The sequence below is a fragment of the Budorcas taxicolor genome, chromosome 9, assembly GCF_023091745.1.
Source record: "Budorcas taxicolor isolate Tak-1 chromosome 9, Takin1.1, whole genome shotgun sequence".
Classification (NCBI taxonomy): Eukaryota; Metazoa; Chordata; class Mammalia; order Artiodactyla; family Bovidae; genus Budorcas; species Budorcas taxicolor.
In genome coordinates, this window is record NC_068918.1 from 78,049,677 (window position 1) to 78,063,767 (window position 14,091).

The 14,091-nt window shown below is 36.4% G+C and overlaps 1 protein-coding gene across 4 annotated transcripts in view; it reads left to right on the forward strand.

Moving 5' to 3' along the window:
- Window positions 1–12,408, forward strand: part of PCMT1 (protein-L-isoaspartate (D-aspartate) O-methyltransferase) — a 41,612-nt gene extending 29,204 nt beyond the window's left edge. The window contains exons 7-9 of one of the 4 annotated variants that reach the window (XM_052645581.1): window positions 1,716–1,885; window positions 9,883–10,026; window positions 11,599–12,408. In XM_052645581.1, the coding sequence (XP_052501541.1) occupies window positions 1,716–1,885; window positions 9,883–10,026; window positions 11,599–11,611 (327 nt within the window). In that variant the 3' untranslated portion in view covers window positions 11,612–12,408. Of the gene's footprint in view, window positions 1–1,715; window positions 1,933–9,882; window positions 10,027–11,598 lie in introns of those variants that run through there. The other 3 variants (XM_052645583.1, XM_052645582.1, XM_052645584.1) reach the window with 3 other exon arrangements.
- Window positions 12,409–14,091: the final 1,683 nt, after the last annotated feature.

Genomic DNA, 14,091 nt, shown 5'->3' on the forward strand with positions numbered 1-14,091 from the left:
GCTTCAGTTTTTAACTGCAGAGAAAACAATCATTCTATAAGAAAGGAAACAGTAACTGAGTGCCTCTTGGCTCAGCTGCAAATTATGTGTACACAGTCATAACAGAAAATGGTTTTCATAAAAAACGATGATCTTGGTTGGATTAGGGGAAAGAAGCAGTATGCAGCTGGCCCTCTGTATCCAAGGGTTCCACATTCAAGGATTCAACCAATCACAGATTGAAAATATTCAGAAAAAAATTTCCAGAAAGTTCCAAAAAGCACAGAACTTGGATTTTTCGTTGCAGTTTGAAGTTGTACCTGGCAACTGTTTAGATGGTACTTGCCTTGTATTAAATATAAGAAGTCTAGAGATAATTTAAAGTATATGGGATATATAGGTTATATGCAAATGCTACACCATTGTCTATAAGGAACTTGAATGTCTGTGGATTTTGGTATCAGAGATAAGGTCCTGGGACCAGTCCCCCTTGGATACTGAGGGACAACTGTTTATGTATGAGAGCTTAGTTCTCATCTGGCATATAATTTGAAGTAGAAAAGGAAATGTTATTCAGCATGGTGACTATACTTAATAATATGTTAATTATTAACTATTAACTATAGTTAATAATACTATATTATATAATTAAAAGTTGCTAAGAGAGTAAACCTTAAAAGTTTTCATCACAAGAAAAAAATTGTAACAATGTGTGATAATAGATGTTAATTAAGTTTATTATAGTAATCATTTTACTTTATATACATAAATCATTATGTTGTACACCTAAAACTAACACAGTGTTTATATGTCAATTATATTTCAGTTAAAAAGAATAAATGGCATGCTTTAGAAGTAAGCACTATAAAAAAAGACAGCTAAAAGGTTTTAAAATTAATGGATTAAAGGAGCAAGATTGAGGGAGAGGGAAGAAGTCTATTTTTTTATTGAAAATCTTGACATTTAGAGGAATTGGAAAAAATAAGATAGACTTGCTGACAACCAAAATTTTAATTAAGGACTCCCTTCTCTGGGAAGGTTTTTTCCTTACTGTTTTTGATTGATGGTCATCTTTCAGCTGCATTCACATTGTAACATGTGACTTAAAAATTTTCTAACCAGAGGGGCTTTAACTGAGCAATTTTGGTTCTTCATTGACAGGGGCATCCTCTTTCTAATGCTGCAGAGACTCCATCCCTACCTTCCTTTATCATGTCATGCTGCCTGTGATCCTAAATTCAGTTGTAAAACCAGAGTTCCCTTATCTCTGGTTCAGTGATGCCTTAAATTCTTAGACAGGATAGGGATTCCTTGCTGATTTTCTACACTTCCCCGCTTCCCCTCCAAACTACAAAGATTGAAAACAGGCATACAGGAATTGAAATTTTCTGCTTTGCCTTTGGTCTTCTCAAGAGGATAGTCCACATTATGTGGTTCAACTCAAACATTTTGAGCTTTGCAGTTATACTAGGTACTATGTTTGATGCTAAGGGCACAAAGATGAATAAGACACCATCCCCGTCATCAGAGAATTTGTACTGTAGTAGAGGAGGTCGGTAGTAGATAAGTGCGTGAGTAATTAAGTAACAAGTTTAACAATGGAAGAATGTATGTACTAAATAAGGTACATTTCTGCTTTCTGCCTATGGACACTGAAAGTTGTCTATAGGGATGTAAAATGACTATTAGTATAAAATCTATAACTTGGTGTGTGTGTCCTTTTCTCTTTCTTTTAGCTAATAGACCAGTTAAAGCCTGGTGGAAGATTGATATTGCCAGTCGGTCCTGCAGGTGGAAACCAGATGTTGGAGCAGTATGACAAGCTGCAAGATGGCAGTGTCAAAATGAAACCTCTGATGGGAGTGATATACGTGCCTTTAACAGATAAAGAAAAGCAGTGGTCCAGGTGGAAGTGATTTTATCTTCTGCTCTTTCTTCTTCCACACATGCAAGGTGAAAGGGTGTGAATTTTAAGAGATCAGACTGCAAGAGCCGCTTTTTTGGTTGTCACCTTTATGCTACTCCATTTTAACATCAAAAATTCACTACATTAAAAATGTAGAAAAGTTTTGCATGGTCTGTCCTTTTGATTTAACTCATCTTTGGGAAAGGGGGTGAGACTTGGTTGGCACAAAGGTGTTTTTCTTTTTGAAGAGGCTGTCAGTCACACTTCGTAAAGTTGCTCTATTATCAGCCACTCTGTTTCTATATTGACGACTAATTTTTACATCTGCTATATGATCATGGAAATGAAGGCTTTCATCTGAAGAGAAGGGATAATTTCCTGCCCTAGTTCATCTTCTATTATAGCATTTTGTGAAGACAAAGAAGGGAAAAGATACTCTTGTCCCAGTTTTCGAAGGTGTCAGTGCCAGAGAGGACACTGTCACTCTGAGCTTGACTTCTCTTTTTCAATCAGGTTCATAGATGCCTGACAACTTGTGCTGGTTTTATATCCTGCTGTCATTTCAGAACCACAGTAAGGAAAAAGCTTACCATTTTATACAACAGACTGGTCAATCGTTGAGCTCCTCTAAGTTCCTGGGGAGGGAAGAGGGTTCTGTGAGTGAGTGCCCAGGTCTCACACACCCACCCAAAGGGCCAGCAGCATGCGGCATATCTTCAGCGCAGCATGCGGCATATCTTCAGCACAGCATGGCTCATTTAACGCCCACTTTTGTTTCTGTGTCTTAGCATCATTGGATATTCCCTTCGAAGCCAAGCTTTCTCTGTTTTTTCTCTTCCTTCTTCCCCTGCCCACTCTCTCCAGGGGGCGGGAGTGAGATCCATAAGTAAGACATTAGCTAAGACTACTTGAAATTAACTGCCAAAATAAGAAAGGTCTTACTGTTTCCTTGTTTTGGAATCTGTTTTTACTTGACAAGAGTTACTTATTTTAAGATGATTTCTTAATTAATAGGTAAAATGGCGATTATAGGTTTAATGTTGTTGTTGTTTAGTTGCTAAGTACTGTCTGACTCTTTGTGACCCCGTGAACTGCAACACACCAGGCTTCATAGACCTCTCAATTTTGTTTTCTGGGAAGAGGAAAGATACCTTTTTAATGAATGTTTAACAGCAAAAGTGGTAATGAATCTAACTCTGTTTGTTCAAAACTGAGTTTTACTTTGATTAATTCTGACTGGCCATTTCTGTTGATCCTTATCAGGAAATGCATTTTAATTCTTCACCTAATATAGTTATTAATAAAGTTAAGGACGTCCCTTGTGGCTCAGCTGGTAAAGAATCCACCTGCAGCGCAGGGAACCTGGGTTCGATCCCTGGATTGGGAAGATACCCTGGAGAAGGGAAAGGCTACCCACTCCAGTATTCTGGCATGGAGAATTACATGTATAGTCAGTTCATGGGGTCTTAAACAGTTGGAAACGACTGATCGACTTTCACTTCGCAATGTAGTTATAGCTGTTTTCTTTGAATTCTAACCTGGAGCACAGCCAGGTTAAAGTTTTTTAAAAGCTAGCAGTCTTGTCAATTAGAATCAGATATAGTTACAAACTTCCTTCACTTTGCTGCTAGTATGGTTATATAATTACAAAATATTGTGATTGCTGCTCTATAAATGGGGCAAACATATCACTGAAATTACTAAAATATGGTATCAGGTAAGAGTGCTTTTTGTTTTTATAACCAGATATATATAAAATGAGTTTTGTTTTTATAACCAGAAGTAGATTTAGCTTGAAGGTAATGAAACTTAAGTTTCTGGGCCCTCACTTGCTTTGGGCCATTCATGGCCTTATACCAAATTTTATTTACATAGTCTTGTTTTTAGTTTACCTTTTTTTTTTCCCCTTCATAAAGCAGCTCCCCCCTGCCCACTTACCCAATTATATAAGCTTCAGGCTTCCACTTAGCTGTATTTTACCCCTGATAAGACTAAACTATTTGTATTAAATTTAGAATAATTTTTAAATCTGTGGACAATTGTTCAGTCATTTACCAAGTATTTAAATATATATATATATACACATATATATATATATATATATATATATATACACACACTTGGTTTTCTTTTTAGCCTTCAACTTTTTAAAATGCTGAGCAATTTTACATATATGCACATAGGAAACTTTTCTCCAGTTGTACTAAGAGGATTTTCTAATTTTTTTCTATTGCAAATTTACTGTGTTTTCAAACACATTTTCCTACATCCAAAGATGTAGTTCTAATTACAGAGATAATCAGTTACTTAGTTGTAAATCATGAATTTTAAAGAATATAAAACAGAATCTAGAAATGAAACGGGCAAAAAAAACTGACATTAAAAAAATTTGTGCTGAAAGAAATTATTAGAAAATAGAATATTTGAAAGAGTAAAGCATCAACAGTTAACTTAACATCTTAAGGGACCATTCATTCATCTGCTATTCATTTTTGTGTTCATAAACTGTCAGTCAAGGTCCGAGTGTGCTTAGCTAGCATTTTGAAGTGATTTTAATGAAGGGACTATTCAAAGAAATATGGGAAAAGTTATGGGAGCTGTAAAGGATGCGACATAGCCAGGGACCAGGGATTCCCAAGGTGGTAGTAGGAAGCTGTTACCACTCCAGACCTAAAGGTGAGGGAACAGTTTTACTGGAACCCACTGAGAGCAGAGACAGGGTGGGGAGCAGGGGTCTCTGATGGGAGCTGTAGCTAGAGAGCAAAGCAGCTGCTCCCACATGTAGGGATCGCCTCAGTTCTCTCCCACTGCCCTCTTCTCTCTACCAGGGCATCACAGCAGACGGACTTTAAGTCAGAGAGGAAGAGGTCCTCGGCCAGATGTAGTCTGAAGTCAGCTCTCACCACCTCCTTCCTTCCTCTTTCCTCCCATGGAGCAGATATCTCTGCTTCTTTTTAAGTTTAGGAATGGAAGAGATTTGAGAGGGCGTCTAGCTTTTATATGTCCTGTTTCTACTGCCATCAGGCTAATCTGTGCTTAAACTGTCCTTGACAGGAAAAAAAAAGAGCATCTGTTTTAAATTGCCTTTGAAAAAGCATCATCTAATACTTTTCTTTGGCAATTCTGTTAAATTTGTTAAATATCTTTAGTGTGATGACCTTCTAATACATCATTAATTCAACAAGTGTGTGTGTGCCCACTATGTGGGCATTGCTGCAGGGCCAGGAATACACAGCTGTGAATTTGAAACTGACCATTCTAGTGGAACTTACAGTCAGGTAGAGGATCCAAAAAATCAAAAAACAAGACAAACAGGCAGTTAGAGTGCAATGTGTTGACTCTGGCTTGAGGGTGGTAGGGAGCAATTGTTCAAGCCAGGCAGTGAAGGGATCAGAATTCCATTTCAGAAAGATAATTTTGGTTGTAGGGTAGAGAGTAGATTGGAAAGGGATAAAGCTATCGCCAGAAATAGAAGATACCGATAGCAAATCAGGGGTGCAGTGATGGTGGGCTGAATTAAAGCAGTGGTGGTAAGGATAGAATGTGATTAAAAATCACTTATATTTTCTCATCTCACATGGGAATTATGTAAAAAGCTTCCTCAGTTTCTTGTCAGGCTGCTGCTGCTGCTGGTAAGTCACTTCAGCCATGTCCGACTCTGTGCGACCCCATAGACGGCAGCCCACCTGGCTCCGCCGTCTCTGGGATTCTCCAGGCAAGAACACTGGAGTGGGTTGCCATTTCCTTCTCCAATGCACGAAAGTGAAACGTGAAAGTCAAGTCGCTCAGTTGTGTCCGATGATTTTTTTTCTTCAGGATTAATTTAAAGACTCATCCCAGTGCTTTCTTACAAATATTCCCTTGTTTCTCACCTGCTTTCCATCCTCTTCTAATTGAGGCATCCAGAGCTAGGGGAGTGCTCTGTGAGAGTGAGATCCAATCTTTGCTGGAAAGGTGTGCTAGAAACTAGATGGGGAAAAGAAAAGAGAGAGGACTTAGTGGGCGTGCTGAATTCTCATGTCAGATAAACCGAGAAACTTGAATGTTGACTTTTGTCCTCTTATACTTAGAAGAATATTCCTTGCAATTCTGATGGATTAATAAAAGGAGAGAGAATGCCAGGTAGATAGGCTGTAGACCTAGAATCTGTGGTATTATGTTCAAGACCTAGATAGGTAATAGTTGCATTAGTTGGTTGCAACTTAACTAAATACAAATATTTATTTATATTTTATTTTATACGTACATGTTTATTTTATATACCTAGAAATCAACATTTTGCTAATCTTCTGGTAAGTTTTATTTTTCTTTTAAATAGCCACAGGGGTCGATGGAATAAGTCCATCTCTGTTTTGTGAAACAGGAGTTTCAGGGTTCTTGTTCCATAAGTACTTTGTCTATTGATGTCTTTTCAAAGTGCCATGTATGCATGAAAAGGATGTTATAAATTGACTGGGCATTTCTAGGATTGAGGGTATAGGTCCTAGCATATCCAATTGATCCTGTGTTCCAAATTGTTCTATACTGTCCCTTTTTAATTTCTTTACATGTGGTACACAGCATTATGATAAATTTTGTATTCTTAAAGCAAGAATATATTGTTACTTTTGGGATTCTTTTTATGTCTTTCATAATGCTTTGCACAAAGTTAATTGTACAAAGCTTGTATTACCCCAGAAAGCCCATTAATTAGAAAACTTTCATAGAATTTGATTGTTATTTCCTGACAGTACATATTTTCAGTTGTTCTTGATAAAGAATACAAAATACTAGATATTAGTGTCGTAGAGTTATTAGCCTAATAATTATGTGTATAATTATTATACAATAAAGTAATATATATAGTTATTAATCCAATTAATATTAAACTAAATGATCTAAACAATCTAAATAATTAAGCTAATGTTAATCTAAATAATATGAAGTCAAGTGGGCCTTAGGAAGCATCACTAAGAACAAAACTAGTTGGATGGAATTCCAGTTGAGCTATTTCAAATCCTAAAACATGATGCTGTGAAAGTGCTGCACTCAGTATGCCAGCAAATTTGGAAAACTCAGCAGTGGCCACAGGACTGGAAAAGGTCAGTTTTCATTCCAATTTCAAAGAAAGACAATGCCAAAGAATGTTCAAACTGCCACACAATTGTACTCATCTCACACACTAGTGAAATAATGCTCAAAATCCTCCGAGCCAGGCTTCAGCAGTACGTGAACCGTGAACTTCCTGATGTTCAAGCTGGATTTAGAAAAGGCAGAAGAACAGAGATCAAATTGCCAGTATCCGTTGGATCATCAAAAAAGCAAGAGCGTTCCAGAAAAACTTCTATTTCTGGTTTATTGACTATACCAAATCCTTTGACTGTGGATCACAACAAACTGAAAAATTATTCAAGAGATGGGAATACCAGACCACCTAACCTGCCTCCTGAGAAATCTGTGTGCAGGTCAAGAAGCAACAGTTAGAACCAGACAAGGAACAGCAGACTGGTTCCAAATTGGGAAAGGAGTACATCAAGGCTGTATATCGTCACCCTGCTTATTTAACTTATATGCAGAGTACATCATGAGAAACACTGGGCTGGAGGAAGCACAAGCTGGAATTAAGATTTCCGGGAGAAATACCAATAACCTCAGATATGCAGATGACACCACCCTTTATAGCAGGAAGCGAAGAAGCACTAAAGAGCTTCTTGATGAAAGAGGAGAGTGAAAAAGCTGACTTAAAACTCAATATTCAGGAAACTAAGATCATGCCATCTGGTCCCATCACTTTATGGCAAATAGATGGGGAAACAGTGACAGACTTGATTTTTGGGAGTCCCCAAAAGCACTGTAGATGTTGACTGCAGCCATGAAATTAAAAGACTTGCTCCTTGCAAGAAAAGCAATGACCAACCTAGACAACATATTAAAAAGCAGAGACATTACTTTGCCAACAAAGGTCCATCTAGTCAAAGCTATGGTTTTTCCATTAGTCATGTATAGATATGAGAGTCGGACCATAAAGAAAGCTGAGCCCTGAAGAATTGATGGTTTTGAACTGTGGTGTTGGAAAAAACTCTTGAGAGTCCCTTGGACTACAAGGAGATCCAACTAGTCCATCCTAAAGGAAATTAGTTGTGAATATTCATTGGAAGGACTGATGCTGAAGCTGAAACTCCAGTGCTTTGGCCACCTGATGCGAAGAACTGACTCATTGGAAAAGACCCTGATGCTGGGAAAGATTGAAGGTGGGAGGAGAAGGGGACGACAGAGGATGAGATGGTTGGATGGCATCACAGACTCGATGGACATGAGTTTGAGCAAGCTCCAGGAGTTGGTGATGGACAGAGAAGCCTGACATGCTGCAGTCCATGGTGTCACAAGGAGTCAGACACGACTGAGCAACTGAACTGAACTGAACTGAACTGAATTAATTAATTAATAATATTAAATAATAATATCAATAATTAATATTAATATTGACGCATATATAGGGCTGCCGTCTATGGGGTCATACAGAGTCGGACACAACTGAAGTGACTTAGCAGTAGCAGTTTTAAAGAGCCTTTGTAGAAGTTTAGTACATACTATTTTTTATTTTAAATGATCTATGCATGTAAGTCAGATAAAAATATGGTTATGTAGAATTTTAAATATTGGGAAAAATTAAGAAGATTAATAGATTTTGGAGTCTTAGGATGTGACAAGGTTATACATGCCATGACAGCAAATTTTTGGTTTTCCTTAACACATTAAATGTTATAATTCAGATTTGTAAACTTTATTTCTTTTCCATGTTTTGTGTGTGGGGGTGGGGGTGGGTGTATACTGTTAACATCCTTGCCTTCTATTTGTTTTCCACAGTAATATTCCTATCAAAGTAGTGTACATGCATTGTAAAAATAGGAAAAAACAAACACAAAAGAATAAAAGTCACCCATACCCCAGAATCTAGAGATAACCTCTATTAACATTGTGTAGATTTTTTCTTCTTTTCTATATATCCATAGAAGTATATACATTTCTTTTGTATTCCTGAGATCATAGTTTTATTTTATAATCTCTCTTTACTTAATAAAATATCATCAACATTGTCCCTCATCATTAAATATTTTTTAATGGTATGATTTTTTTCACCAGTTTTATTGAAATATAATTGACATATAGCATTGTAATAGTTTTAGGTGTACAACATAGTGATGTGGTATATTGCAAAATGATCACCACAATAAGTTTAGGTCTTACATTCAAGTCTTTAATCCATTTTGATTTTGGGGGATGTGGTGTTAAGATAGAGGTCCAGTTTCATTCTGTTTTCATGTGGCTGTCCAGTTTTCCCAACACCACTTATTGAAAGACTGTTCTTTCATCATCATATATTCTTGGCTCCTAATTAATTGACCATATATGCATGAGTTTATTTCTGGGCTCTTTACTCTGTTCCATTGGTCTTTCTGTCTGTTTTTATGCCAAGTACCATACTGTTTTGATTACTTTGGCTTTGTAATATAGTTGGAAATCAGGAAGTGTGATACCTCCAGTCTTATTGTTCTTTCTAAAGATTGCTTTGGCTATTTGGAGTCTCTTGTGGTCCTGTACAAATTTTAGGATTGTTCTATTTATGTGAAGAATGTCATTGAAATTTTGATAGGGATTTTATTGACTGAGTAGATTACTTTGGGTAGTATGGATATTTTAACTATTAACTCTTCCAGTTCATGGGTACAAAATATATTTACATTTATTTGTGTCATCTTCAGTATCTTTCGTTAACATTCTATAGTTTTCAGTGTACAACTCTTTCACCTCCTTGGTTAAATTTACTTCTAGATATTTTATTCTTTTTGCTATAATTGTAAATGAGATTGTTTTCTTAATTTTTCTTTTGATAGTTTATTATTAGTGTATAGAAACAACTAATTTTAGTTATCATCTGCAAAAAGAGACAGTTTTACATCTTTCTTTCCAATTTTGATGCCTTTTATTTCTTTTTCTTGCCTAATTGCTCTGGCTAGGATTTCCAGTACTATGTTGAATAAAAGTGGCGAGAGTGGGCATCCTTGTCTTGTTCCTGATTTTAGAGGAAAAGCTTTCAGTTTTTCACCATTGAGAATGATGTTAGCTGTGAGCTTGTCATATGTGGCCTTTATTATGTTGAGGTACGTTCCCTCTATACCCAGTTTGTTGAGAGTTTTTAATCCTTTTCCCTTTTCAAAAAATTTTTTAAATGGAGAGGATATTTAGAAATGTTGTACTATATTGTTGGGCAATAAGGATATTTATTGACAAAATCCTTAGTACCTTGCAACTGTAAAATGTGGTAAAATTATTAAAAAACCAGTATCTTTAATTCATATTTTTAAAAGCATGAGTAAATTTATGAATAGAGCATTTTGCAAGTAAACTCTTTGAAGAGTAAGTATTTTAATGCTTGCATGAATTTCAGTAAAAGCTGTTTTATGAGAATTATAGTACTTATGTTATTTGGAAGAATATATTATGAGGAGCCAGAACTGATAACTTATCATTTGACAGATAATCCAGTACTGTATGATAAAGACAGCTTATGGGAGAAGTCATTTTTAAAATATTTTCTTGCACAGTTTATAAAATTTATATTTTATACAAAATACCATATTGTCCAAAAATCCCTTAATTCACCACATACCTGGGAAATTTTAGCTCTTTATTTATCTTTCCTTCAAATTTATTTAACAGCTTTTTAAAAACTTAAAAAAAATTTATTACAGACAGGTTGCAAGAATTGTGCAAAGAACTCCTGAATCTCTTCATCCAGAGTTAACAATTATTAACACTTTCCACATTCCTTTTCATTCCCTTCCTCTCTCTCTCTCTCTCTCTATATATATATATATATATATACACACACACATAACATTTTTTTTCCCTGAATCATTTGATATTTAGTTGCAAACATCATACTTCTTTACCCCTAAAGTACTTGAGTCTTTAACAGTGTAGCTTGATACTCAGATTATCCTCAAATAAGAAGCTTTTCTGGTAGCTTTATTTTTTCACTTTTAGCAGCCTTATTGAGGTATAATTTATATACCATACAGTTTGCTTTAGACTGCATTTTTATTCCTGCCTTCCTCTCACTGGCAGTTGCTGGTACAGTGCTGCAGCTGGCTGAGCGAATGGTTTCTCTTAGAGCTGATAAAGCTGCCTTATGAAATCAGCTGACAGGTTTATTATACCTACAGATGATGCTTTTTCTCACAGAATTTGGTTTGAGATTGACCCACTCAGTGATTGCTCAACAATATACTCAACAGATACTCTATAAACAAAAGACTAAATTTTTGTCCAGTTTTGTGAATATAAACACTTATCTGAACTCTAAATACTTAAGTTATTATTTTACAATAAATAGTATTAGCAAGATCCTGGATCTAAAAGTTATCATTTTTCTAAATTTTTGGTCTTGAAGGAAGAAAATTACTTTTGAATTAAAAAATAAAGAATTCAGGCCCTTCAGTTTTCATTCTTCATTCTGGAGTAGCATGAACAATGTTTGAAATGGCTGATTTCCATTTTTGCTTTGACCTGAATCATTTGCTTAGTTTTTTTTTTTTGTTTGTTTGTTTTTTAATATATTGCTTGGGGATCAGTATATTTTTACTGATTTATTAGTTGTATCTAGACTGTTAGAAAGCCAAGTTTTATCATATGTAACTCCTACTTATATATTTCTCTCTTTCTCCCCCCAGGGATGAACTGTAAAAGCAACATCAGCTTGACCAGTATAATAATATTACAGTGGATTGCTCATCTCAGTCCTCAAAGCTTTTGAAAATCAACAGCATCACAGCTTGTTTTGAACTTCCTTACACTATTTTCAGCATGAAAATGTGTGGATTTGTGGGGTTTCTAAATCTTCAGAGAGGCACAGAAGCCAGATTGGAAAGAAGAAGGATGCAAAATATAAATTTGTGTATTATTACTTTAACATGCCCACGTTTTCCTTTAAATATTAAAAGAAGGGGTTCTGCAAAATGGAAAACATGGTTTGTGAATTGATTTTGAGGAGTGACTTTTCTTTTCTTAGGCACTTAATTCTGTTCTAATGTTAATTTATCAGATTGCTTTTGTGCATCAGATAACACCACCATTCACAAGTTAAGATTCTTGGTTTTTGGGTGTATGTTAGATGCTACTAAGAAAATAGAGATGAGCTTCCTTTTTAAAGCTTTTGATGTGATGTCATAGAATAGCATGTTGTAGATACAATCAGCTGCTTTGTTACCTTAAAACTAAGCATTTGTAAATATTAAAACTTAAGGAGATGGCAGGTGATGTCCCTTAAAATACTCGGCTGTTCAGATTGGACATAACTGACATAGTTCTTCCTTTTTCTCTTTAAAAATGATAGGAGACTTGTAGCTTAGTATTGTTTTTTCTGTTTCTAACTTGCTGCTCATAATGTATATGGATTTAACATGCTGTGTAAGCTGTGTCCTAGTTACTGAACAGTTTATGCAGTGCTGCTTTGCCAAATAAAGTTAAAAGTGAAAGAGGCATTGGTGGTGTTTGAATATAGAAGAACCATATGTCCACCAGGTACAGAATGCTAAGATCACAGAGAAAACGTTGTTTCTCTGACGCTCCATTTTGTGAGATCTGAGTAAGTTAAGAGCATTAATCTAACTGCACATTTGAGGAATGTAACTGTGTTTCTTGGGGACAAGAACTTCACCTCATTTATTATTTTTCTTTGCCTAACACAGGGCCTCTTGTAGATGTACCATATATGCTGAATGAATGAATGAATGAATTGACTTGATGTCAAGAAAGAACAGGTTAAGGATAAATTTACCAAAACCCATCTATGACCTATAAATAGATTTATTAATATAATGATTGTAAAATGAGTTTAAGTCAGTAACACGTTGGGATCTTGCTTAAATGTTGAGATCTTTGATTTTATGGCAGAATATTAGTTTTTTTAAGGGCTCTAAATCTTGAAGACAAAAGTCCGTCTAGTCAAGGCTATGGTTTTTCCAGTGGTCATGTATGGATGTGAGAGTTGGTCTGTGAAGAAAGCTGAGCGCTGAAGAATTGATGCTTTTGAACTGTGGTGTTGGAGAAGATTCTTGAGAGTCCCTTGGACTGCAAGGAGATCCAACCAGTCCATTCTGAAGGAGATCAACCCTGGGATTTCTTTGGAAGGAATGATGCTAAAGCAGAAACTCCAATACTTTGGCCACCTCATGCGAAGAGTTGACTCATTGGAAAAGACTCTGATGCTGGGAAGGACTGGGGGCGGGAGGAGAAGGGGACGACAGAGCATGAGATGGCTGGATGGCATCACGGACTCGATGGACGTGAGTCTGAGTGAAACTCCGGAAGTTGGTGCTGGACAGGGAGGCCTGGCGTGCTGCGATTCATGGGGTCGCAAAGAGTCAGACACAACTGAGCGACTGAACTGACTGAAATCTTTAAGAAATGCACGCTCTTGAAGCTATCAAGACTGGCACTTCCTGCAAAGCCCTTCCCTCTACTGTGTGCAAGTGTGTATGATTCTGGCAGGCAGAGCCTTAGTGAGGTGCTGAGGCAACTTTCCTCCCCCTCTTAAGTTAAAGTCTAAAATATTAGTTCTTTGAAAATAGCTTTTAAAAAATTGTGCATACATCTTTGACTAGTGTCTCTTCTTGGGCAATGTCTTAGGCACAGGAAACTTGCATTAGTTGATGACCAAAACTTGTGAGTTCATCGCTGGCTTCAATTTGCTGTGGTTAGTATTGCTTCTGGACTGAGGCCATGAACTCATTTGATCCAGGACTTGTCATTTGCGATAGCTTCAAAGGTCAAATGTTCTCAAGGACTTTAAATTAATTCTTCAACTTATTCACTCATCTGTATCCTTCCTAGCCATGATCAACAATTTATGTTAAGTCTCTTTGTTAGGTCTTGGGGATAGAAAAAGGCCCTTACTCTCAAGGGGTGTGTAGTCTGTAGTCGGTTGAGGGGACAATTTATAAATCTGATAAGACAAATAAGTGGCATCTGATTCGTGAAGACACATGCTATGCCAAGCCTTGCTCTTGGACTTCACACTTTTTGAATTAAAAAATGTTTAGGAATTTCCTTGCGAGTTTAGTGGTTAAGACTCCAAGCTTCCACTGCAGGAGCCGGGCTTTGATCCTCCGTCAGGAAACTGAAATCCCAAATGCCGTGTGGCCAAAAAAAAAAAAACCCAAAAG